At 43.7% G+C, this 26,904-nt stretch overlaps 1 protein-coding gene across 1 annotated transcript in view; it reads left to right on the forward strand.

Moving 5' to 3' along the window:
* The first annotated feature begins 7,263 nt into the window (after positions 1-7,263).
* Positions 7,264-26,904, forward strand: part of UPB1 (beta-ureidopropionase 1) — a 33,038-nt gene continuing 13,397 nt past the window's right edge. Inside the window, exons 1-6 of the mRNA XM_073312808.2 lie at positions 7,264-7,475; positions 7,779-7,950; positions 10,790-10,877; positions 11,957-12,051; positions 14,324-14,485; positions 22,358-22,527. Of these exons, the coding sequence (XP_073168909.1) occupies positions 7,375-7,475; positions 7,779-7,950; positions 10,790-10,877; positions 11,957-12,051; positions 14,324-14,485; positions 22,358-22,527 (788 nt within the window). The 5' untranslated portion in view covers positions 7,264-7,374. The remainder of the gene's footprint in view (positions 7,476-7,778; positions 7,951-10,789; positions 10,878-11,956; positions 12,052-14,323; positions 14,486-22,357; positions 22,528-26,904) is intronic.

Below are 26,904 nucleotides of genomic sequence, written 5' to 3' on the forward strand. Positions count from 1 at the left end.
TTCCCCCAACCCAGGAGTGATCAAATCTCGGGCTTTAGTTTGATCCATTATAAAGATAAGGGCTATCTGGAAAATTCTGATCTGGGTTCAGATTTTGAAACCACCCACCAACATAAACCCAATTTTGGCCCTGCCCCAAGTTGGGCCCATCTCTAAATCTGACACAAATACTTCTCTCATTTGAATAAAGCAGAATTAGAAAGAGACCCAGTCAACTATACTGTATAAAAAAAAATACATGATATTGACAAGATGCCATGTTGTAAAGGGGACGGTTTAAAACAGAGCTAAAGGGAATCTCCCCACACCACAAATGCCCCACAGAAGTCCCCTAGATTGGTTTGCGAACCAAAGAGGGGCCAGAAAAAAGCTAGATAGTGTTCGTTACACGTTGACTAATGTAATACAGCTAGTCCTTTCTCCTCCCCATGTTATTTTATAGCTGTCATACCTCTGTTCTTTTGCTCATTTGCTGCCTGACCACCATCTTTTTTTAAACATATGGAATTACTTTGATCAGAAATACTGGGTGAGGGATTTTTTTCATATCTGCATTAGAAGGAGTGAATCCTGCCAGCATGTCTGCTATCAGAATCCATTTCAGTGGCACATTGCAGCACAGTTTGTTTTGGTTTTTTTCCAGGTGATAAGGGCAATGGCACCATAACATAGAAAGCAGGGGTGAAGTTACGCATGAGCTTAGGTGACCACTAGTTTCCACTGCCCCCACATGCAGTGAAATCCCTTTGCTGATATTAATAAAAAGCAGCATAACCCTTTGGAAGGTAAGAGGGTGTTGCTGGGTCAAGGGTGCCAGGTGTTAGCATTCTAGTCTCTTTGGAGAGATCTTTGGGTCTTCTTTCAGAGAATGATGGTGAGAGAAATGGTTAGGATATGTGATCTAGGAGAAAGCAACAGAGTCTTGGGAGAAACACAGGCATTCTGGGGGGTGGAGGCAGGAATGTACAGACTAATTATGCAGGAGGGAAGACAGAGATTCTACTTTATAAATACAATCCTGTCTGCTGGCTCTGACCTGCGGCCATGTTCACTCTTTGCTTCTGACTTAAGTTACAGTGGAAAGATTGTTTGTTTGAATCAGTTCTTGGTTTTTTCCCCAGCCTTGGCCTGACTTCTGGGTTTGCTTGGCTCTTAATTCCACTTAGTGCCTCAGGGCTCTGAGTGTCCCTTAGTTATGCTAGGGACACTAACCTGGAGTTTGTGGGGAATAATAAGAATAGTTGGTGACTCCAGGCTATAGGAACCTTCTGGGAGGAGAATCTTGCAGCAAAGAATCTGGACCATTTTAATTAGACTTCAATTTTAACACTGGAATGCTGTCTGCCCAAACCGGGACTTCAAACTGGGGCATGCTGGTGAAGAACTGCTTGCTATTCAGATGGCATCCAGGTGATACCCAGTTTTTTAGTCTGGAACCTGGCATCACTAGGCATTTACTTCTGGACGAGTCCTGTCCCAGGCATCTCTGACATCCAATCATTTAGTAAAAATATCATGTTGATAGAAAGGAAGTGTGTGCACCCTTTAGAATTTGTTTTGAGGGAGTTCTCAACCATTTTAAATTATCCCCTTGGTCAACTATCTCCCTCTGAGCTGATTACCAGAGCAACCTCCATTCCTATCAGAGGGTTCAGTTATTTCACAGAATATACTAATATTAGATGGTCCAGGTAATCCAGAACATTGTATGCAAACCTCTTTCAGAATTTTGGGGAAGTTCTGAGTGAGCATTCAGAGCTGGATTCAAGCTTCATAACTTTGATCTATCTTTGTAAGGGATTGAGCTGGGATGTTCAGATTTGGATCCAGGCTCTCTCTCTATTTGATATGCCATCATCTGGGGTGGGGAACAGAAATCATCTTCCTTTATTAGGTTATCTACCTGCTGAATTTTAAGATTTGGTGCTTTGGAAATTTATGTTGGCCGTTCTGTTCCTTTATCCATACACAGTTTCAGAGAAATAGTCTGGTCTCCCTCCATCCCTATTACTACTTCTAGTTTTGTCATTACCCTTAGTAGCAATGAAAAGGAATGTCTACACTGTCCATGTTACAGTGCCGTAGCACTGTGACATAGGCAGTGTAGACACACTTTATCACCGGGGGAGAGCTCTCCCAGCAATAATAATAATAATTAAAAAAAAAACAAAAAAAAAGAACCCCACCCCGAATGAGGGGTGGTAGCTTTATTGCCAGGAGCACAGTTCCCGGCAATAAAGCACTGTCTATACTGATGCTTTTCAGCACTACAACTTTTGTTGCTCAGGGGTGTGTTTTTCACACCCCTGAATGACTAAAGTTTTAGAGCTGAAAGTGGCAGTGCAGACACAGCCTACGGCCTTTGTTGTATTGATGCAGGGTGGTTAGTCTGGTGCACAGGAAATGTATTGTTTTTTCAGGTCTCTTCCCTACACAAGTATTCTTCAACTTTATTGCTCTGAAGTCAATTTCCTACACGTAGTACACTTTAAACAAAGCTAAATTACAAACAAACAAGCCACCAAAAGAGAAGTCACTGTGAGTTCATGCTAAGATTAGAAAAGAAACTTGGAGAACAGTTCAGCTATGTGACCTTATTCAGGAGTTGGACACGGAACAGACTTGCTGCTATGTTTTTCTCTACAGTTTGCAACGCACACAGAGAAGAACTTGGTCAATCCCAAAACAAGGCCAGACCCTTCAGTTTGTTCCCAGAGTAGGTTCCAGCAATAGCACAGCTAGGAAAATGCTTTCCCAGCTCACAACCATGCTGGGTATTGACATGAAATTGAGCTATGTGTCGATTTCCTTAAAAATGCACCTGTAGTTTCAGCTGGATACAACACTGATTTTCTGTTGTGCAGTGTTGTGGTGCACTGTTAAATACCTGCCACCTTCCACCCAAGCGGTGGATGAAGTGATTCTTTATAAATAGCTTTTAAATCCGCTAGTAGAGCACTTTAAGATCTTCAGATGAAAGCTGCTATATAAATATCAGTCATTATTATCATTGCATTGCAGGAAAGCACTGGGGAAACAAATATTTCCTCAAAAACCAATTCTCCAGGCTCATGGCCCTGGACATTCAGGTAGAACTATGGTGATGTGTGTAGTAGGAAGGCTTAGATAAAATAGATAATAGACTGGCTACCCTCTGTCTAAAGGAGTTTCTCCCTTTGCAAACAGTTCCCCTTTTCCATTTGCAATGTGTATTTGCCACCTTTTGTGTCACAGCGTAGCACCATCCCAATTATTGACTAATCTTGAAAATTCCCCAAAAGACTAGAAAATTGTTTAACTAATTTCCTGTATCCTACTTCCACGCCCCCTCCTCTACTCACACAAACATCAAACCCTTCCTCTGCTACAACTTGCACATAAGTCTGTCACGGAGGTCACAGATTGCGTAACTTTCTGTGACCTCCGTGACTTATGCAGCAGCTGGTGTGGCTGGCTCCGGGGCTGCCCAAGCAGATCAGGCAGCCCCTGGGCCAGCTGCACCAGCTGCTGCTGGGGCAGTTTGGGTATGGATGGGGCTCAGGGCTGGGGCAAGTGGTTGGGGTGCAGGGTGCTGCTTACCTTGGGGGCAGGGGCTCCCCACAAGTGGCCAGTGTGTCCCTGCAGCTCCTGGGCAGAGGGGCCAGGGAGCTCTGCACGCTGCCCCTGCCTCCACAGCTCCCATTGGCTGCGGTTTCTGGCCAATGAGAGCTGCATAGCAGGACCTTGTGGCGGGGGCAGTGCATGGAGCCGCCTGGCCTTCCCTCCCCCTAGGAGCTGGAGGGACATGCAGAACCGGTAGGGAGTCTGCCAGTCCTGCCCCCACTCCACCCCTTCTCCAAGCCCCTGCACACTCCTGTTCCTGCCCCACCTCTTCCCACCCCTGCTCCCCCCAATCTCCATTCCACCCCTTCCACCAAGCCCCGGCTTCCACCTCCTCCCCCGAGTGATGCCAGGAGCTGTGGGGGCGGAGCAGGGCAGGCTGGGGCTGCGTTGCTTACTGCTGCCAGCACCAGGCTGCTAAATCCCCAGGCCGCCCTGGACCCCGCGTCCTGAAATGCAGGGCCCACCAAAGCACAGGGCCTGGGGCAGTTGCCCCAGTCCGTCCTATGGACGAGACGGCTCTGGTCATCAACAAAAATGAAAAACCCGGTTTCCTGTCAGAGAAGAGCTGTATATCTATCTACCTGTTTACATGTGAAATTAGTATTGTCTTGTTCACAATGGGTCTCCCATCACTAGTCTGAACTGAATGCAAACAAAGGGTTGTGAGGACATCAGAAAGAAACCAACAGAGAAAAACAGCTTGGGGGAGAGAATCTTATTTGGTGGTACAGATCAAAGATCTGCCTGAGTATATCTGAGCGATAGCGAAGACACTCAGGCAGCCTTCACTAAGTAAGAGAAGGACATCAGTTTTCTTCATGAAAAAGGGGTCTCAACCAGCCTTGGATGAAAATGCTGAAGAGGACTTGGGGTGAGATAAACTTCTTTAGAGGTTAAACTGTTAGTTAAGTTTAGTCTCTAGGAAGCAAGTTATGATTTTGCTTTATATGTAGCCATTTGTTTCCAGTATTCTTACTCACTATTATTTGAATCTCTCTTTTGATAACATAGTTATAGTGAAAACAAGAGTAAATTTAACTAAGCAAACTGATAGTCCTAAACTGAATCTTACAAGCTTCAGTGTACTGTTCCTTTGGGAACAGCAGGCCTGGTGATTTTGGGAGTGTTCAGTGGATAAAGGGCTGGATGCTCCAGAGAATGCAGTGAGAATTCAGGGGTTGGTGTGTGTCTATCACTACCTGTACAGAGAGAGCAAGGCCTGGAAAGTGGTGTTTTGCTGCTAGAGGCTGGTGGTTTCAGGGTACTGACCCACAACTGGCACAGACAAGACTATTTCGTGCTAAGAGCAGGCAATGGTGAGGTGCCTCACAACCCTGGGTACCCCTGGGGAGCATCACAGGAGAGCATATGGGGGTATCTGCAAAGGCTGGCATTTCCAATTGCTGCTGGGAAACCAGATGACCCCTGGATTCTTTTTGTTTAGATTAAAAGTTAATTAATGTAAGTTACTCTTCCCTTGCAAATATTTAAGAGGTTTAATATTTAACTTCGTTAACATTTGCTATTATCAGGGTTTTCAAGTGCTGTGTGTTGCCATGTGTCACGGACTCATAGGTCATGCCCACTCTTGGCCCCTTACAGTCCCTGGGGGGAACCCTCTTCAGTGTAAAAAAAAAAAAAAAGGAGTACTTGTGGCACCTTAGAGACTAACAAATTTATTTGAGCATAAGCTTTTGTGAGCTACAGCTCACTTCATCCTTCTCGGGGTCCACTCTTGGGGGTTAAACCCCTCCACCTCTTGGAACCACACCTCTCTGAACCTTTAGCACACCTGTCTCTCGCCGTGGGCCCGCTCAGGGAGTCCACTCGCTCTGGAACCCCAGGGCCTCCACTCCCAGAGGGAATAATGCAACCCTGTTCTTTAGACTGGAGCGACTCTCATTCAGTGTAAAACAGGAGGGTTTATTGAGTGTCTGAACACAGCATAGGAAACTCTCAGGGCCCTCAGGCCTGGCCTCCCTCAGCACAGTACATCTAAGTCTCCCCTACATCCACGTGGGCTCTCTTTCTCTCCCTCTCCAGCTCAGAGACCTCCTGCTTTCCAGCTGGGCATCCAATATCACCTGCTCCCAAGCCCCGCCTTTCTCCTTTGTCTTTTGCCCAAGTAAACAGGGTCGCCTGGGCCTCCTTTCCTCTCAGCCATCCTTTGTTCCCCACTAGCTGGACCCAGCTGGCCAGGTCACTGGGGTCCTCTCTCTGCAGCCCATTGTCTTCCCACTGGCCAGAACCATCTGTGTTGGCCGAGCTGGGCCTCCTGGTGACTCGGTCACCAATCGCTGGGGTATCTATTCTCCCGGTAGTTGGCTGGGGTCCCAAGTTCCGTCGCTGGGCCTCTGTAACAACAAACTCCCTCTCCCATCACCTCGTTCAACCAGTAACACCCAGGGAAACTGAGTTCCACCCCCTCTGTATGCAAACTGTTGAAAAAACCAAGAAAATACCCCCATTTCATCACACCATGTCTTGTAGGAGACGTAAAGAAAAGACTCTAAAAGTCATAGTTTTGATCTATTAAGACATTTGTAACAGTCACAGGACTCTGTAACCAATCTTCTCATGGGAACAAAATGCTTACACATTATTCATTTCACAATAACACCTAGAAGCAGAAAGCATGGCCAATAGTTATTGACTCTGGTGGGAATAATGAGGTTTAAACAGGATGGCCTCTTGGTACTTACTAATGGTACTATCCTTTATTCATACCCACTGTTCCTTGTCCCAGATTGGTGTTTAAATGGAGGCTGGTACATTGCCTCCTTATTTTGTCTGAGCTGTCCTTTGTGTGGTAGATTGATTCTCTCTGGCTCTGGGATGATTTTCCAGTGATAACCTGGGGCTCAAAGCCAAGTTGAGGACTAGGTTAATCATTACTGTTTCTGGCTGCTGTGTGGTGTCTTTTTGCTATTAAAAATGATACACATCACAAGACGCATGACATTTTCTGTAAACTGTGATACTCCCTCTTTTCCTCCCCTCCCCATACTGTGGCTTTGCTTATGGGACATCTTAAAAGTTCTTAAGAGTGTGTTGTGCCCGTGTGCTGGTTCTAGGTTAGCCAGGGATTAGAGGCTGAGGGGGCCAGACGGGATCTTTGTGACCACCTTGTCTGACCTCCTGTATAACACGGGCTATAGAACTTCCCCCAACATAGGACCTATAGCAGATCTTTTAGATCAACAGCCAGGGCATGGCAGGGGCCGTCGCCCCGTAGTGATTCTAATGGGAACAGGGGGTAAGCGGAGGGCCTGCACAGCTCCAAGGGGTTGGTAGGAGATGCACCCGTTCAGCGCTGGGTGCCATCTACTCAGTGAGCGACAGGCTAGGCCAGAGGGGCACATCCCAACCAACCCTGGGTGGGCGGCCACAAAAGAGTGCACGGACCATGGAGACGGTCAGTGCCCCCACCCCATCCCCATGGCGGTGCTACCCCCAGGGCGCTGTGAGAGGCAGGTTGGCGGGGTCCTGGGGGACAAGCTGGCACTGCTTCTGCCCAGGTTGCAGCCAGCGAGCGACCATCCCCGTGACCCCACCAGGTCTCGCACGTCCAGCCCCTCAGCGGGCCCCTCCCGAGCAGGGGAACGCGCCAAAACCCCCCTGAGGGGTGGTGGCGGGGGCGTGTCCCGCGGGCCAACGGTCTCATTCGCGGGAGTGCCGGGCTGGCCGCCGGAGCGTAACGGTCACTTAGCCTGCCCGGTCCCGTGCAGTCCGCTGGTGGCCACCGCTGCCTCCCTCGTCCTCGGAGCCGCCATGGCGGGGGGTCTGGATTCGCTGGAGAAATGCCTGGAGCGGCACCTCCCCCCCGAGGAGCTCGGCGAAGTGAAGCGGATCCTCTACGGGAGCCTGAGCAGGTGCGGGAGGGACTACAGCTCCCAGCAGCCCCTGCGCCGGCGGCCCGCGTTGCAGTGGGACTGAGGCCGGGGTGGGGGGCGCCTTAGCTCGGGCGGCGTAACCGAGCCGGGGGGAGGGGGCGTGGCCGTGGCTGTGGCTGTGGCTGGAGGCCTTTGGGCCTCAGGTTTGGCTTGAGGGGTGGTGGCCGCGCAGCCTCCAGCAGCCGCCTTGTCCCGCCTGGCGGTTGGCCGGCGCGCGGCGCTCGCGCTCGCGCTGCCCACCCGCGCGCGCGCGCCCTTGATTCCGCTCCTTTGCCGTTTCAGAAAACTCGCCTTGCCGGCGGCGGCTCTGTCGGCCGCGGGCCAGAGGGCGTTTGAGCTGCAGGGCTGTGGATTCGGAGCGGCGCCCGAGCAGCTGAGGCAGCCCCGCGTTGTCCGAGTGGGGCTGGTTCAGAATAAAATCCCCCTGCCCACAGATACACCCGTGGCGGAACAGGTACGGTCACGGGCTCTGGGTCAGCCCGCTCCAGCTCCTCCGCTGGATCAACACCTGTCATGAGCCTGGCTGCTTAAATTCCCAGCTCTGTGACACTGAAATCATGGACTCCTTAGGGCCTGTCTTCACTACCTCCCCCATCCCCCCAGTGGCACAGCTGCAGGGATGGATGTAGCAGGTCTGGGAAAGACACACTGTGTTGACAGGGGAGCGCTCTCCCATGGAGGTAATTACTCCACCCCACTGAGAGGAGGAAGCTGTGTCGGCAGGAGATAGGCTTGCCAGCTTTGGTTGGCCATATTCCTGGAGGTTTCCTCACATGACATCATCTTTTAATTAAAGATTAATTCCTGGAGACTGCAGGACAATCCTTGAGGATTGGCAACCCTAGAGGAGAGCATCCCACCCCTGAGCGATGTAAATTATGATTTTAGTGGTACTATAAACAAGCTCTTAGCGAGACTGGTCTTGTGTCTCATTACAACAGTAAGTAACCCCTTAACGCTTCTTTGTCCAGTGATTGCAGAGGTGATTTTGTGCACATTGCAGAGAAATTGTGCACATCATCCTGAAGGATCTCTTGCAATGTGTTAACTCCTCATATTTCGCAATCTGTTCTACCTTGTACTGAGCTGTGACACTCTGAGTCCAGGTCTACATTAGAGACCTATATCGGTATAACTATGTTGCTTAGGGGTGTGAAAAATCCACACCCTTGAGTGCTACTGACCTACAATTCTCTTCCACCCCCCCTGCCCTCTCCCGGGTAGACCGTACTACATCGACGGGAGAGCTTCTCAAGGAGGTGGATTAACTACGCTGCTCTCTCTTTGGCATAGGAACATCTTCACTAAAACGCTACCACAGCATAGCTGCATTACTGTACATGAGAACAAGCCCTGAGTACCTTTCCCAGACCTCTGCGTATCTCAAAGCTTGTCTCATTCACCAACAGAAGCTGTTCCAATAAAAGATATTACCTCACCCCCCCTTGTCTTTCACATGTCACACTATCAGTTCTGCATTTCTTGTGTTGTCCGCTCTCAGTTTTGTGGCCTATGTTACCTAATGTCCTTGGATTTGACTTGTTGAATGGTAAATGGCCAAGAAGTCTTGTTACTCAAAGAAGAACATGCAGCTCCATCAGAAAATCTCATGTGTATTGTTTACTTATTGACTCGCCCGAGCTATTTGTAGTTTTCTTGAAGCTAAATATTTTAGTTGCTGGCTTTCTAAGCTAAAAGCCTTTACCTGTCAAATGAACCAGAAAGGTTTCATGTTCAGAGAATTGAAAGTTGATGATTGCAGAATGCAGAGTTGGTGATTTGTATAAATTCTACGCTCTAAGACTCTTTATACAGCAGTAAGTCAAAGGTCTGAGGGGAGTCTTTCACCAGAAGAACACTGGCATGTCTGTGATACAAGATGCACAGGTGCAAGTTTTATGTAAATCTATGAAGTCTTTTAAAAGCAAAATAAAGGTGAATTCCACATTTGTGAAATATGCTAGACCAATAGTCCAATTTATTCACAGGGCAGAAATTTCACTCAACACTGTATTTTGGAGAGAGAGAGTAGCTCATTCTCTGTGTTAGTCAAGTTCTTGCTTTCTCTGTGGTGTCTGCCAAAAAGAGTGCCAGTTGCTGCCATTTGTTATGTGGATGCCTGTTTACTAGAAACTGGCCTGAGACCACCAAGTCATTTTGCATAACGCTACACAGCTGTTATATCTCTTTGGTCAGTATCAGTCTGGGTTGGATTTGAGATGAATATATATATATATGAATGGCTCCAAATCTCGTTGCCACTGCCCCTATGCCTCTTTGTAACTAGAGTTCTCTAGTGAGAGGAGTTCCTGTGTAAAGATTTTTAAGTACTTAAAGAAAAATATGAACAGGCCATCACTGGTGCACTGCTTGGTTCTTGTAAGGGATGCATTAAAACATGCTTGGAGGGTAATAACTTGTATATTACTGACTGAAGCGTCTTTACTAACTCTGTGTGTGTGTGTGTGCGTGTGTGTGTGCATTTCAAGCCTCAGAGCATGAGCTTCTCTCATTAGACCCAGAGCATATGCCAAAAGGAGGAGCTTGTCTGCGTTTCAGGAGTAGCCAGTCCATGGCCATCCCTGCCCCTGATCATCCCATCTCTCCTTTATCCAAACATAGGCAACTGTCCCACAGATAACCATAGGGAGATGGCCTCCTAACTTCTAGTCAAAGAACTTCTGGTCGAAGTTGTCAGATGTATGGGGCTCAAGAGTGAAGCAACATACTGCTCCAACAAGCATTTTGTCAGTTCACAACTCTGCTAGCTCCTGGGCTGGTATTTTAGGGGAAGATCTGGAATCTACATGTGCTTGCAGGATGCACAGATATCAATTCAATAGGCTGGTCTAACCTCTGGTGGTATTATGCTTACTCATTCACATTGCTAAGTGTCACATCTCAAAACAGCATCAAAATGTTTTTTTCTGTGTCACTCTTTTAGGGTTTATAGATCTCTAGGCACCTAGATTCATTTGAAAAACTGGCCTTTAATCCCTATATGTGCATTAAAGATGCAGATATGTGCTTTTGAAAATCCCATTAGGCACCTATCTGAATGTTTAGGCCCCTAAATACCTTTAAAAATGCCCTAACTCTTTAGGGCCTAATTCTGCAACCATTGCTTGTACTGAGCAGTAACTTACCCTACAAGTACTCTCACTGAAATGAATGGGGTGAAGTGCCAAGCATGGTACTGCTTAGTGTGAACAAAGGTGGCAGAACCAAAACCGTAATGTTATAAGTGAATTATGATGTATGAATTTTTATAGACTCAAATTTCTTATAACCAGGTGGCTGCACTGCACAGGCGAATAGAGGAGATCGTGGAGGTGGCTGCAATGTGTGGGGTCAATGTGATCTGCTTTCAAGAGGCTTGGAGTGAGTATTTTCTGTAGTCTCCCGAAGTCCAGATTTTTTGCCTTTAAAATGCTAAAATTTCTGAAAATAGCCAATTCCTCTCCATTTAACAGGTACCCTATATTTTAAAAATGTTCCGCCGCAGCTATGAAACAGAGATTCCAGGATACAATCCTCTGATCCTAATCTTTATTTTCTGAAAGAAACTTAAAAGAATCCTTGTTAACAGAGCTGTGTGCAGGTTCCATGTTGGTCTGCAAAGGCAGGGTCTGCATCTGGGCGATGCTTTTAGTTATGCTTACTGTGTGTTCTTTCACCTGCTCTTCCCCTTTTCTTTCTTGGAAGTTTTGTTTCATTTAGGAAGATTCCCAACAGCAGAAAAATAATATTTAAATGAAAATGGAGGATGTGTGGGTTTAGGACTAGCCAAAACCAAAATTGAAGGACCTCCTGTGTGGCTGTTTAGGAAAATATGTCTTAGTCATTAATTTGCAGGTTTCTTCCTCAGACGCGCCTTCAGGGGATCCTCTGCCCCGTGTTAGATAGTGGGTAATCTTCCCCTCTCATTGCACCTATACTAACTTCCTACCCTCTTCGTCTCTAATCATAGCCACCTCTCTTCTGGCCAGACAGGCCTCCCATTTCAAATCAGTAGGGACTCAGTCTGGCTTCTTAATTGAACAAATGTTGGCTGATTATAAGGTGCTGTCTTTGCTCCATAGAGCTGAGCGACTGTGCAACACTTCTTGTCCTTGCTGGGCTGTGGAGTAAGAGGAAATTAGATCTTGGTCTGCTGCATATAGAGCACTGGAACTATACGTGGCTGGTCTTGTCACAGTGTCTCTGTGAGAATGCAGCCTAGAAAATCTAAAGTTTAGAGACCCCTAAATGGCACATTCTCAAGAATCAAACTCCTTTTTGCAGGGAGAAGAAGATAGTAATACCATACTCAGATGTGGTAATTATTTCTCTGTTTACACAAAAGCAGCTTCTGAACACATTTCATTGACCCGTTTTATATAAGTAAAGCAGAACCCACCCCATACCAGCTCAGTGATCTAAAGTCTTTGTATTGACTTCTCATGTTGGTGTTTTTCTAGCTATGCCTTTTGCATTCTGTACAAGAGAGAAGCTTCCATGGACTGAATTTGCTGAGTCAGCAGAAGATGGTCTGACAACAAGGTTCTGCCAAAAGGTAAAAAGCTGAATTCATACCATTCTGTAGTGGTCACTTTTTGTATATCAGTCTTATACATTGTAAGACTCAAAGAACCAAAAATAATTTTCCAGCATGTTCAAAGCATGTATTGTGAGAGCTAGTGAAAGTGCAAATGGACAATACACGTGCAATATGAAACAGTTTTTAAAAAATCATACTTTACATTTTTATAATGCCTTTTACCCTGTAGGATATGTGAGACTTCCTATCCTGATTTTTCCCATATTTTTACAAGAAAATAAGTTTCACAGCCAGTCATCTTTAACTTCTAGTCAAGAAATTCCTTTTGAATGGAACAGACCATGCATTAGCAAAGCATTACACAAAGAATATTAACTGATGAATTAACTAATGTTCTGAAAGGGAAACACTTTCATATGATTCTTCTACATCCTTCCTCTGACATGTAACACAGAATGTAGCTTTCTGTGCACCAGAGGTGACCTTTTAATAGCTGGCAGTCATTCGGCCAGGGATCGCTAAGTGAAAGCATGATTGTGGGATAATTTTCACCTTTTGCCATCTTAAATAGGCTGCAGTTTTCTTGTTTTATAAGGGATGTTGTATTTTTCTTTCTTAAATAATTCACTGACATGATCAGGTTTGTTGTGGGCCTGAATCTACCCAGATGTGATCTGACCTACTAAGCATGTGTATCTAACCACTTTACAGCTTCAATCTGACCTAGGTCAAGTGTGGGGCACTTCTCAATGTGGGGTTAATGACCTAAGGGCAGATCCTGCAAGAAATATTCAGACATATAGAAAAGTAAAATTACATGAGGGGAAAGAAGAGAAAATGTCATTTGACCAAAGATTAAATAACCTATCAGTACTAACATTTGGTGCAAAATATTCTTGCTAGAACATTAAAAGGTACTGTGATGCTATGATTCCTGTGGATAAGGCAGCACCTATACTTTTAAACATAAATGTATTTACAAAGTGTGGATCCACTATGTGCTGTGTAACTACAATAACTCGTTGATCAAAGACTTTCTTATATTTGATCTGTTGCAATAAAGAGGAATTTAAATTCCTACTCGAAAAAGGATTTGCTCTTGGTGCACAGTGCCACAGTTCTATACCTAGCATAACTGGGGATCCAAATTGTGTAACATCTTTCTGTTATGTTACTAACCCTAAATTTAATGAAAGGAAGAATACAAGGACAAACAATGCTTAAACGATGAGCGGCCAGTAGAATCTGGGATTTAGTTCTAGAGAGTGGATTCCTGGGACATCCTTGGAAGACTCTGCCTTGCCTGAATCCTTTTGTTCCCAACTGTTGGATTCAGTTTCATGTGCCTCTGAATTGCTGCTGAAGATAACTTGAATGCTTTATCTTGTAGGTAAAAGCCAAACATGAGATGCTTTGCAAAGAGAATAAAAATGATCACTAGGTCCAGACTGATTTAATAAATGTCTGCATAGAGTTGTCCACTTTCCATACTGTGATTTCACATGTCAGTTATTCACAGGAAAGCCTTAGCAAATACATTCATTAATCCTTTGCTCCAGTTCTTTGTAGAAGGCATCAGGAATCAGCACAAGGGTTTATGGGAAGCTTTAGAATCTGAGGCTCAGGCACAAGTTGTTAAGTAGAGTTGGTCAAAAATTCTGAGTAGAAACATTTTTTCAATGGAAAATGGCTATTGGAATGAAATGAGAATTGTCTTGGAAAATTTGTCACTGGTAAAACAAAAATTGAAAAAAAAATTCAGTTTTCTGTTTTGGTTTTTCATTGAAAAACTGATTTATTATTTTTCAGAAAATAAAAAATGTTCTTTTAAGCATGTCCTATGATTTTTTTTTTACCTTTTTCAGCCAGCTCTTGTTAAGCAAATCCACTAAGCAGTGTACCAGAATGAGAGAATGGGAGCAGGATTAAACACCCTCTCCCCCCGCTTATTTCTCAGCAGTTCCTTATGCCCCTTTTGGGTGGGTGGGTCTGGCCTACAGGTTAAAAACTGCTGCTACAGCAGAACTCATCTAACTGGAACTTGGTGCTTCTGCCAGAAGGATTCAGACTGGAAAGTTTTCACTGAGGTATCCCTCTCTGAACAAGAAAAATGTTGTAACACTAGAGTTCCAGTACATCATATATTCATCACTAGTGCTTAGCTGAGGTCAGAATAATGCACAGAATGAAAACCTCTTCTGTATTCTACTTTGAGGGGAAAAAGATGAAAACAGAGTTAATCATAACAGGCTTTTCCGTAATAGAGATTTTCTATTCATTTCTATAGTTGGCAAAGAAACACAATATGGTTGTGGTGTCTCCAATTCTGGAGAGAGATGATGTACATGGAGGAACTTTGTGGAACACTGCAGTGGTGATTTCAAACTCTGGATCTGTCCTTGGGAAGAGCAGGAAAAATCACATTCCAAGGATTGGAGATTTTAATGAGGTGAGATGCAGCATTGCTTATAATACACTGTCCTCACTTTGTAGCTCTTGCTTGTCTCTATATGGTAGAGTGTTGGAAAGTGTAGCTGCATAACTGTCCTGTCCATTTTGTCAAGGTAGAATTGTGTGGCTATGATGATACCACTGAGGGATATCTGGTGCGCTCAAAAATCACAAGCATGGAATATGATGCCACCAGAATTCCCAAGATGCTATTGTAGCTTTGATTTATTTTAAGTTATTTTCTTTGTTTTATAATATTTCCCCAAAATAATCTGCTCCACAATACAGGTTATCATCCCAATGGGCTTTTCTATACAAAGCAACTTCACAAAAATATTGATGAGCTTTATAAAAATTGTGTAATTCATAGCTACGGTGTGTCAGTTGTGGGGTTCTGATGAAGTCACACTCCTGGTGAATTTCCTGTAAGCTGATGAGCCTTGTGTTATATGGTTCAGGGATGAACTGTACCTGTGATCTCTTTGTATCTCTCCATGGGCGCTTCTTTCAGGTGACAGGCCTATACCTGCACTTCCCTAAGTAGAATCCTGCAATTCATCCCACTTTTGACTAGACCACAAGTTTACAGCACCTTTATTTATAAACCATAGTACCTCCAGCATGGCCAGCTGGGTTTGACCTCAATCCAAAATTCTCTCAGGGAGCTGTGACCAGCTGGTGAATGCAATGACATAGAGCAGCTTGTTCAAAACAGAGTATGGTTTATTTATCTGTAGGAACATCACAAGCAGAGAGAAAAGGGTTAAAAATAACAAATGCCTAAATGCATATTGTCTTACCTAAACCTAATCTTTCCTTGCTAGTTTAAATAGATTCTGCTTAACCCAGGAACCCCCAAAGCATTGGGCTGCACGAAGCAGGCTGCACCCCTGCAACTGCTGCCTCTCTCATAGTCATCCCCCGCTATCCAGTCAGCGTGCTGTGTCCCTCAAGATCCAAGCTGCCTTTTATCCATTTCAGAGTTCCTTTGTTTGAAATTTCCTACCCAGAGATCTCCTGATGTTTCAAGCTAAGCCCCTGGAGCTGACGAAACTGGAATGCATTTCTCCAGGGCAGGTTGGAGGTAGTCTTCATACAATGGATTCATAGTATTATCTGAGCACCAGGCAACTGACTTCTGTCTTTAAGCGATTGTTTCAGGTTCCTGAAAGGTTTAACCCTTAGCTGCCTTTTAGCCAGCACTACAGTAGCCACCAAATCCTCCCCCTTCCCTACACACACACATAAACATTCATACAAATTAATACACATACCTTCCATGTTCTTCACACCTTATTTAATAGTTAAATCCATACATAATAAATACCGTGTTCGTACTGTATGGGCCTAGAACATTCTGTCTCAGAGGTTCCCAAACTGTGGTCCGTGTAGCACTTGCTGGTTGCATGTTTCTCTTTGTTTCCAGCTGTGAAACTGGAAAAGGCATGAAAGGCAGCTAAACTGTATATGAGTACTTTCACTTTTCTATGCATGAAATTGCTGCAGTTGCCACAGGGTTGTTATGTGATCACCAATGGGAGGTGGTCTATGTGACCATGAGTCCCAGGAGAAGCATCAAAACAATCTATTAACATAATTAAACAATTTTGACAATTCCAACCCTATCAGCTTCATTGTAAGGGGTAAGTAGTGTTTGCCTAAAACACCCCATCTTGTTAAAAAGTGTTGATTGTGCTTGGAAGGGGTTAAGGATAGTCTGCTGGTAACTTGTTACCCTGCCTGGATATAACCTAGATAGTCATGGCTCTCTGAAAAGAGAGAGATAGACAGACCTTGGGTGAGGTCTGAGCAGCTCAGACTGGGGGAAGGATTATTCCGATCTTTATTAACAGAGAAAACAACAATAAAGTAACAAAATCCAAACCTGAGGAGGGCAGTGAGTTGGACTTCTCAGACTGGGTGTTTGTCGTAGAGCAGGTTGAGAAACATGCCAGCTTGCAATCATCCATGGCAAATCAATGAGAACTAAATGTAAAGGGGAAAAAATTCGTTCTCTAACCTTTTCAGCCCTGTGTGGGAGCTTGTATAAATAAACAAAAATCAATCCTCCTTGAGACATCAGTTAGTTGCTGTGGAGATTATTATGACCTCTGGTGAGGAATAAAGAGCAAGAGCTGATGAATTCCCCCAAGAAATAACAATCTTGTTTTTCTTCTCCTATCATAGTAGAAAAAACAGAGGACTGAGAAATAAAAATAAATTTAAAATATACAAGATAGGCAGATCTGTTTTGAAATAGAAATATTTATTAGAACATAACTGCCATGCTGGATCAGACCAATGGTCCATCTAGCCCAGTGTCCTGTCTCTGACAGTGGCTAGTACTAGAGCTTCAAGGGGAATTTGGGAATGATTCACCTTGTCTTCCACTCCTGGTTTCTGGCAGTCAAAGGTTTAGGGTTGCCTGGAGCGTGAGGTTGCATCCCTGCCCATCTTGGCTAATAGCCATTGATGGACCTGTCCTCCAGGAATTTATCTAATTCTTTTTTGAACCCAGTTATCTTTTTTGTCTTCACAACATCCCCTGGCAATGAGTTCCACAGGTTGACTGTGTATTGTGTGCAGAAGTACTTATGTTTGTTTTAAACCTGCTGCCTATTAATATTATTGGGTGACTCCTGGTTTGTGTGTTATGTGAAGAGGTAAATAACAGTTTTTCTCCACACCATTCATGATTTTATAGATCTCTATCATATTTCTCCTTAGTTGTCCCTTTTCTAAGCAGACCAGCCCTAATCCTTTTAGTCTCTCCTCATATGGAAGTCGTTCCCTTTGTTGCCCTTCTTTTACCTTTGCCAGTTCCACTATACCTTTTTTGAGATTGGGTGACCAGAACTGGACACAGTATTCAAAGTGTGGGAAACCTTGGATTTATATAGTGGCATTATGATATTTTCTGTCTTATTTTCTATTCCTTTCCTAATAGTTCCTAATATTCTTTTAGCCTTTTTGATCACTGCTGTGCACTGTGCTGAAGTTTTCAGAGAACTATCCACGGTGACTCCAAGATCTCTTTCTTGAGTGGTAACAGCTAATTTAGAACCCATCATTATGCATGTGTAGTTAGGATTATTTTTTCCAGTGTGCATTACTTTGCACTTATCAGTGTTGAATTTCATCTGCCTTGTTGTTGCTCAGTCACTCAGTTTTGTGAGATTCCCCTTGTAAGGGCTGGTCTACATTGAAAAGTTACATCAGCATAGCTACGTCTGTCAGGGGTTTGTTTGTCTGAGCGATTGGCTGAAATAGGACTGAGTGGACTTGTAGGCTCTAAAGTTTTACATTGTTTTATTTTCAATGCAGTTATTTTTTGTACATAATTCTACATTTGTAAATTCAACTTTCATGATAAAGAGATTGCACTACAGTACTTGTCTGAGGTGAATTAAATTTTTTTTGTTTTTTTATAGTGCAAATACTTGTAATCAAAAATAAATATAAAGTGAGCACTATACACTTTGTATTCTGTGTTGTAATTGAAATCAATATATTTGAAAATGTAGAAAATATCCAAAAAATATTTAAATAAATGGTATTCCATTATTGTTTAATAACGTGATTAATCGTGATTAATTTTTTTAATCGCTTGAGAGCCCTAAAAAAAAGATAAATTGCAAATGGATACCTAACTTAATGAGCTAAGTGAATTTAAAAGCAAAAAGTTTTTTTTTACCACACGCTTACAGCAGTCTAACTGGATTGCTTCAGCCAGGACCTCCCTCCAATTCAATGATGCTTCCTTTGTGTTTCAAACATTGTAGCTGTCCTGAGTAGAGTGAGGGGAGAGAGGTGATTTGCGGGCCTCTGTTTCTTATTTTTATACCCTTCTCCCCTCTTTAAGGATTACCTCCAGCTGGGGGTCAGGTGACAGGCAGTCTGTTTACAAAGAAGCTCCTAGCTGTTTCATTGTCAGTATGGGGAAGTTCTCGCTCACCCCTTCCTCCTGCCGCAGAATGGCTGCTTAACTAGGTGGTAGTCTATAATAGTTCATCTGATTCTGCTGATACCTGGCTGGGGTGCCAGTGTGTCTCTGTCTCTGAAAAACTGATTTGGGCCTGCCTCTCTAACTTTGGAACATATTACAGCAATGTTATACAGTAGAATCTTATAACTTTACATGCAATGTTTCCATACATATTTTACCAGGACACTAATGTTCTGCAGAATGAGTTTTCAAATGATACCTCACAGGGCATGCCTTGTACCAAATTTAACATAGACTTGCAAAAATGGTGACCATGGGGTACAGTTTGTCACATCATCACAGGTTTTATCTTTAATGGCAAGACACTAAGGGTATGTTTTCACTGCAGAGTTGACTGTGGGTCTTACTTGATGTTGTCCCTAACCCTTCACCTGTCCACACATAAAAATGTCTCATCTGAGTTAGATGGTGCTTTGAACCCAGGCTGGTTGGCCTGGCTGGGGTTATAGACAAGAGCTCAAGAGTTGATCTCCTTTGGGCTGGCAACCTGTCCATGTTGCAGGGAGGATAAAAGTTAAATCACTTCAGTGCTGATTGTCCTCCAGTGCCTTCCTACAATTCCCCCTGTGTGCCGAGAAGGACAGATAAGATCTCCCACAATTCACTTTAAAAGAATCATAGAGCATCTCAGCTTACTGCAGCAAAAAGAAGCATGGGATATTCCTCCAGAAGTCCTTACAACAAACACAAGTGAATGCAGCACCAGTGAAGATGCAGTAACTTGAGTGAGGCTTGCGCCTGGGCTAGGCTGCACTGGGTGCTCAGATCCAGGTACTGATTACACAAGTTAACTCTATTCTGAAGACATAACCTAACAGGTAGTTCAGAGTTCCATTAAGAAAACAGCAGGTGTTATATGTGACAGTTGGTGATGCATGTTTACTAGCTAGTACATAGCATTCATCTCCATTTTCTAAGGTACTCATGGAATTACTGGAATGTATTTTGAGAAGGAAGAAGTGTTATTGGCTGAACCTAGTGAAGGCCTTACACTCAACTTGATGGTATATCTTTGTACGTTTGCAGTATTGTTTTAGCCATGTTGGTCCCAGGATATGAGAGTGACAAAGTGGTGAGGTAATCTCCTTTTATTGGACCAACTTCTCTTGGTGGAATAGACAAGCTTTCATGCTTCACAGAGTTCTTCTTCAGGTCTAGACCAGGGCGTCCCTGAAATAGTGAGGGTGGGAGCATGGCACCCAGGGAGCTGTGGGATAGAATGGGGGAATGCAAGGAGCTCCTGATGTGTGCAATAAACTGGGCCTACAGAAGCTATCAAATGTGTAACCCCCTACTTATCTATTGAATGCAGCAAAGTTTGTGTGTTTTACCTCCTGTTGGCACCGACAGCAATGTAAATTGAGCCAGCGGAAATGGAAGCTCATGTGGCTTTTATCCACCTCTCCATTCTGAGTTCTCTTTTCCCTCTGTACCGTCTTATTTCATCTCCCTTGTGTGACTGAGGTCCCAGCGGGGGCCAGCTGAGGTCACTCAATTAGAGTGAACTGCAAAGAATGGGGCAGACAATCCCCATAAAGCTGGTGGATATTCCAGTACTTAGATTTACCAAGCCGGCATAAAACAGCTTCTTTATTACCTTAATGGTTACTTAGAAGTCCAAACAACACAGTTCCCTTCCTGAGGAAACTACAATCCATCAGTGATCTTCCAGAAAACACCATCTTGGCTACTATGGATGTAGAAGCCCTCTACACCAACATTCCACACAAAGATGGACTACAAGCTATCAGGAACAGTATCCCCGATAATGTCACGGCTAACCTGGTGGCTGAACTTTGTGACTTTGTCCTCACCCCAACTATTTTACATTTGGGGACAATATATACCTTTAAGTCAGCGGCACTGCTATGGGTACCCGCATGGCTCCACAGTATGCCAACATTTTTATGGCTGACTTAGAACAACGCTTCCTCAGCTCTCGTCCCCTAATGCCCCTACTCTACTTGCACTACATTGATGACATCTTCATCGTCTAGACTCATGGAAAAGAAACCCTAGAGGAATTCCACCATGATTTCAACAATTTCCATCCCACCATCAACCTCAGCCTGGACCAATCCACACAAGCGGTCCATTTCCTGGACACTACTGTGCTAATAAGCGATGGTCACATAAATACCACCCTATACCGGAAACCTACTGACTGCTATACTTACCTACATGCCTCCATCTTCCATCCAGGACACACCACACAATCCATTGTCTACAGCCAAGCTCTGTGATACAACCACATTTGCTCCAATCCCTCAGACAGAGACAAACACCTACAAGATCTCTATCAAGCATTCTTTAAACTACAGTACCCACCTGCTGAAGTGAAAAAATAGATTGACAGAGCCAGAAGAGTACCCAGAAGTCACCTACTACAGGACAGGCCCAACAAAGAAAATAACAGAACTCCACTATCACCTTCAGCCCCCAACCAAAACCTCTCCAGTGCATCATTAAAGATCTACAACCTATCCTGAAAAATGATCCCTCACTCTCACAGATCTTTGGAGACAGACCAGTCCTCGCTTATAGACAGCCCCCCAACCTGAAGCAAATACTCTCCAGCAACCATACAACAAAAACGCTAACCCAGGAACCTATCCTTGCAACAAAGCCCAATGCAACTCTGTCCACATATTTATTCAAGTGACACCATCATAGGACCTAATCACATTAGCCATGGCATCAGGGGCTCGTTCACCTGTACATCTACCAATGTGATATATGCCATCATGTGCCAGCAATGCCCCTCTGCCATGTACATTGGCCAAACCAGACAGTCTCTACACAAATGAATAAATGGACACAAATCTGACATCAGGAATCATAACATTCAAAAACCGATAGGAGAACACTTCAACCTCTCTGGCCACTCAGTAAAAGACTTAAGGGTGATAATTTTGCAACAGAAAAGCTTCAGAAACAGACTCCAACAAGAAACTGCTGAGCTTGAATTAATATGCAAACTAGATACCTTTAACTTGGGTTTGAATAGAGACTGGGAGTGGCTGAGTTATTGCACATATTGAATCTATTTCCCCACTTTAAGTATCCTCAGACCTTCTTGTCAACTGTCTAAATGGGCCATCTTGATTATCACTACAAAAGTTTTTTTCTCCTGCTGATAATAGCTCATCTTAATTAATTAGCCTCTTACAGTTTGTATGGCAACTTCCACCTTTTCTGTATGTATATATATCTCTTCTTACTATATGTTCCATTCTATGCATCCGATGAAGTAGGCTGTAGCCCACGAAAGTTTATGCTCTCATAAATTTGTTAGTCTCTAAGGTGCCACAAGTACTCCTGTGCTGTTCTTTTGATCTCTGAATTACCAGAATACAGCACAGACAGGGACTGTGGATTACATTGTTGACCCTACTCATACATATATAAATACACAAAAATGATCTCCCCACATGTCTTTTGAGGGTTATTTATTTTGCAGGATGTTTAACCCTTTCTGGCCATACATCACACCTTGCTTTCAGTTGCAGCAGCTGTAATTTTTGCTCTTACCATTTTGGCATGGAGGGTCTGGTGATCAGGTAATAAAGTCTGTAGAGAATGCAGTATTGCTTCAGGAACATGTGAAAAAGACAGGTGGCACAGCACTTATGTCCAGCAGTGAGTAAAGAGAAGTAGAAATGGAACTGGAATTTGATCTCTACAGCTCAAGAGAGACATTTCTGTTGGATCTGTACATACAATGCAGGTATTTAGTGGCTGAGGGATGTTGTCTTTTCACATACTGTTGTGCCCCAGAGATCTAGTGAATTTTAAAGGCTGCTACCGGGGGGTGGGTGAACTCGGAGACAGTACCTGAAGACACCTGCTTGTGTTTTTTCCTAGTCTACTTACTATATGGAGGGCAACACAGGGCACCCTGTGTTCCAGACTCAGTTTGGAAGGATTGCTGTGAATATCTGTTTTGGGCGCCATCACCCCCTGAACTGGCTCATGTACAGTCTAAATGGAGCAGAGATTATCTTTAACCCTTCAGCTACTACTGGAGAGCTCAGGTAAAGTACAAACAACTTGTGGGCTGTCCATTGCTTGGGATGGGCTGTATTGTGGAGTGAAATACCTGCGTGTCCCACATTTCCTGAAAGAGGAAAACCATACTTGTTTTTCCTAAATGTTTCTTTTGGACAGGAACATTTAAAAAATGTTTTGAATTACACTTATTTTTATTTATTTATTTATTTATTTTGGTGATATCAGTTTGGAGTGGCTCACAACTGTTAGTGCCTACAACAAGGCAGATTGTCAAAAGCAGGGCAGACACCCCAAACGGGTGATGTGTTCTATGATTAGATTTCACCAACCCAATAAAGATGTGAACTCCTGGATCACTATATCAATCTTACCATGGAGTCACAGACAGTCCCCTTAGATTCTCTAGTCTATCTCGCCACCCAGACAAACTGGACTTTCTGATAAAAGATCACTTACACCAAAATCACACCACATGCAGGTTGCTCCCAGTCCCAAGAAAACCATCACTTACCCCAGATCAGTTGGTATCCTAGATCTTACACGAAAGGCAACGCTGGTAGCCAATTCTAGAGTAAACTAACTAAAGGCTTATTAGCTAAGAAAATAAGAGTTATTGAGAGGTTAAAGCAGGTAAAATATATGTACAGATGAGACACAGTTTGTAATTCCAAATGGTGGTAGTGATGTAATAAACTGCCAGTTTCCCAAAAGTCTTCTCAAGGTACCCAGATTGTCTCTAGGGATCTCCCCTTTGAATCTGGTATCCTTCCCTGTAAGAGTCCAAACAGTCCAGAAATGAGGGATCTTTCCCTGAATCCATACTTCTAGCTTCTTCTCATAGGAAACAAGCTGACAGGGTCACTACCCACGTGGGCTCTTCCTTTGGGGACGGAGAGTAAGGAATGCATTTAGAGTCTTTGATCTCCAATCATCACACAAAATGATCACTTGATTTGAAATTAGCACTTTGCTGTTAAAGTTCTTCATTTGCATTCCGTAAGGCTTCTTTCTCAGATTGATGGGTTATTTAGTTACAGGCATATAGACAATGTAAATATTTGCTGTTACAGCGGGATACAGATAAGTTACAAGTGTGCATGTAACATCCCATTACTTTTAATGACATTTAAACACCAAATACACTCTCATACATTTAGTAGTCACTTTGATCTATATTGCTACACAAGTGAATTGGCCTGGCTTCTAGATATGCATTTGTAAGCATTCACTGAGGCCTGGGGCTTTGGCATGAGCTGGCACATGGTCTGCCAGCATCACAAGCGCATCTATTAGCTAAGGTCCAGTATTCCAGAATATGTCAATGGATCATCTTGACACACAGTATAGTACATTTACTTTTTCATTTATCCAAATGACAGTGGAATCTGAAAAGAAATCCAGTTCTGTAGGATGTACACTCCTATATTAGTAAGCAGTGTTGCCTGACCTGTTAATTATGAATTAATTATATTGATTACACTCAGAGGATTGGTAGGTTCTCATCCCAAGATCAGGCCCAGTATTATTAAAATTACTATCCAGTTGGGAGCCCCGACATGCATGGTTCATAGATTCATAGATATTTAGGTCAGAAGGGACCATTATGATCATCTAGTCTGACCTCCTGCACAATGCAGGCCACAGAATTTCACCCACCACTCCTAAAAAAGACCTCACACCTATATCTGTGCTATTGAAGTCCTCAAATTGTAGTTTGAAGACCTCAAGGAGCAGAGAATCCTCCAGCAAGTGACCCGTGCCCCATGCTACAGAGGAAGGCGAAAAACCTCCAGGGCCTTCCAATCTGCCCTGGAGGAAAATTCCTTCCCGACCCCAAATATGGCGATCAGCTAAACCCAGAGCATATGGGCAAGATTCATCAGCCAGATACTACAGAAAATTCTTTCCCGGGTAACTTGGATCTTACCCCTTCTAAAAACCCATCACAGGCCATTGGGCCTATTTACCATGAATATTTAATTACCAAAACCATGTTATCCCATCATACCATCTCCTCCATAAACTTATCGAGTTTAATCTTAAAGCAAGATAGATCTTTTGCCCCCACTACTTCCCTCGGAAGGCTATTCCAAAACTTCACTCCTCTGATGGTTAGAAACCTTCGTCTAATTTCTAATCTAAATTTCCTAGTGGCCAGTTTATATCCATTTGTTCTTGTGTCCACATTGGTACTGAGTTTAAATAATTCCTCTCCCTCTCTGGTATTTATCCCTCTGATATATTTATAGAGAGCAATCATATCTCCCCTCAACCTTCTTTTAGTTAGGCTAAACAAGCCAAGCTCCCTGAGTCTCCTTTCATAAGACAAGTTTTCCATTCCTCGGATCATCCTAGTAGCCCTTCTCTGTACCTGTTCCAACACTCACACTTAGGACGTATTGTTTCATATTCTCTGTGTATATATAAAGTCTGCTGCAGTTTCCACGATATGCATCTGATGAAGTGAGCTGTAGCTCACGAAAGCTTATGCTCTAATAAATTGGTTAGTCTCTAAGGTGCCACAAGTACTCCTTTTCTACTCACACTTAGGAAAACCTTTTGTATTTGTAACAGTTTTATTAACACAATTAGTAAAATCACAAACACTCCAACCCAGCAAGGTAGATAGAGAGAATACAGAATGTGCATCTGAACATCCATATACTCACACCATTCTTTGCAAAAGGACCCAAAATGTTACTCATCATGTTCACCGTCAGATTCACTATCACCAGTGGTCAACATTCTGGCATCTCCCAAGAGTCACATCTCCCCAAGGTATGTGGGCTGGGATACAACTTTGATAATATGTTACGCTGAAACCACTATGCCAAATGCATATTCAGTAGGGGTGTCATTCTCTTTTCCTAGAGTGTCGAGCATAGTGGGGCCCCAATTTCAGTTGGTATCTAGGTGCTAATGTAGTACAAATAAGAAATAACAATAATGTTACCCTTTTTGGCCTAACCACTTTTTTCCATTAGGAGAAATTGATGATGGAGTCGGGTATTTCTTTGATGCAGTCCTGTTTATTTACAAAGAACATACATAAAATCCTGTTTTCTTGAATGCAGTAGGAATCAAACAGCAGGAGACAGTTATTTACTCACAGTTCCAAGCCTCTTTCCAGCCAGCACTCTACCCAAATGTGCTCTTTCTCAGCTTTTTCTCAGGGTCACACTACAAGTGCTTCTCTGGCTGGCTGGTAGACTTCCTTGCTACCTTTCCTGTGTGCTTCTGTTGTGTTTGTGCTACCTCTCTGCCCCTTCCCCACACCCTGCAATCAAATCAGTATCCCATCCCTGTGTTTGTGTTCAGACCCCCATGAAACCCCTTGGCCCAGTGGTCTAGTCCTTGGGCAGTAGTTTCCATTGCTTCAGCCATCACTAAACAAAGGGGCATTTAGTTTTCCCCTCATTTAGCCTGAATGGAAGGTAACTAGTATAACATGCCCAACAACTTCATCAAGGTGGGGTGATTGCCCAACCCCCAGCATAACAATAATATTAATATATTCAGTAATGCTAAGTCTGTTTCAGAAGATCACTCCTTCTCTAGGTGAGGAGCTGGTTGATAGAACATTTGTAGGCAGCCTTAGGGGATTCTAATAACTTAGGCCCCAGTAATGCAAGGAACTCCATAGGGGTGCAGAGTTCTGCCCATGCAGAGCTCCTGGCAGAACTGAGACCGTAGTGCTTCTTATCTGAGGTGGTAACCACTTCCTGGGCTGAATAAACTCTGCCTTTGAGTCTGTCAGCCCCAGGATATGGCTGTTATCAAGGTAACAGGAAGCCCCGTTGAGTTGTTTTAAGACACTGACATTTTAAATGTAATATTCAAATTGAAAGTGAAGGAAGAAAATCTAACAAAAGGAATCCACCCCTTCAAACTAACTGAACCCCCTTTAGGCCCCTGCTTTCCCTTCCTCTGACTCAGCAGTGCTTGTCTGTCCAGAATAATTGCAATATATCTTTCCTTTCATTGTCTTTAAAAACAAAGAGAAGGGAGGGGCCTCTCCCAGTGTAAACTGTGTAAACATAAATGTATGAATTATTCTGGGAACAAGAGCACTGCTGAATGGCACAGGAAAGAACAGAAAGTTTTAAATCATGGAGAAGGGATTCATTTAAAAAAATTTTTTTGACAGTCCCATTTTCTGTGCGCCCTCCCCCCCCACACACACATATTTCTCCGCTTCTCTTTCATGTAAATTTGGAATTTTTCTGTATCAGCCGAAGAGATTGAAGCAGTGAGGCCAATCTTCTTGCTGGCAAATAGCTTGAAAATTCTGAATACATGAGCCACTCAGAGTAGGGAGATTGCAGTAGCCAGAGGAGTGTGATTATTGATAAATAAGCACATAGTGAATACATAAGTCACACACCCACAGCCAAGCCCAG

Source organism: Lepidochelys kempii, chromosome 15 (genome assembly GCF_965140285.1).
Source record: "Lepidochelys kempii isolate rLepKem1 chromosome 15, rLepKem1.hap1, whole genome shotgun sequence".
Taxonomy (NCBI): Eukaryota; Metazoa; Chordata; order Testudines; family Cheloniidae; genus Lepidochelys; species Lepidochelys kempii.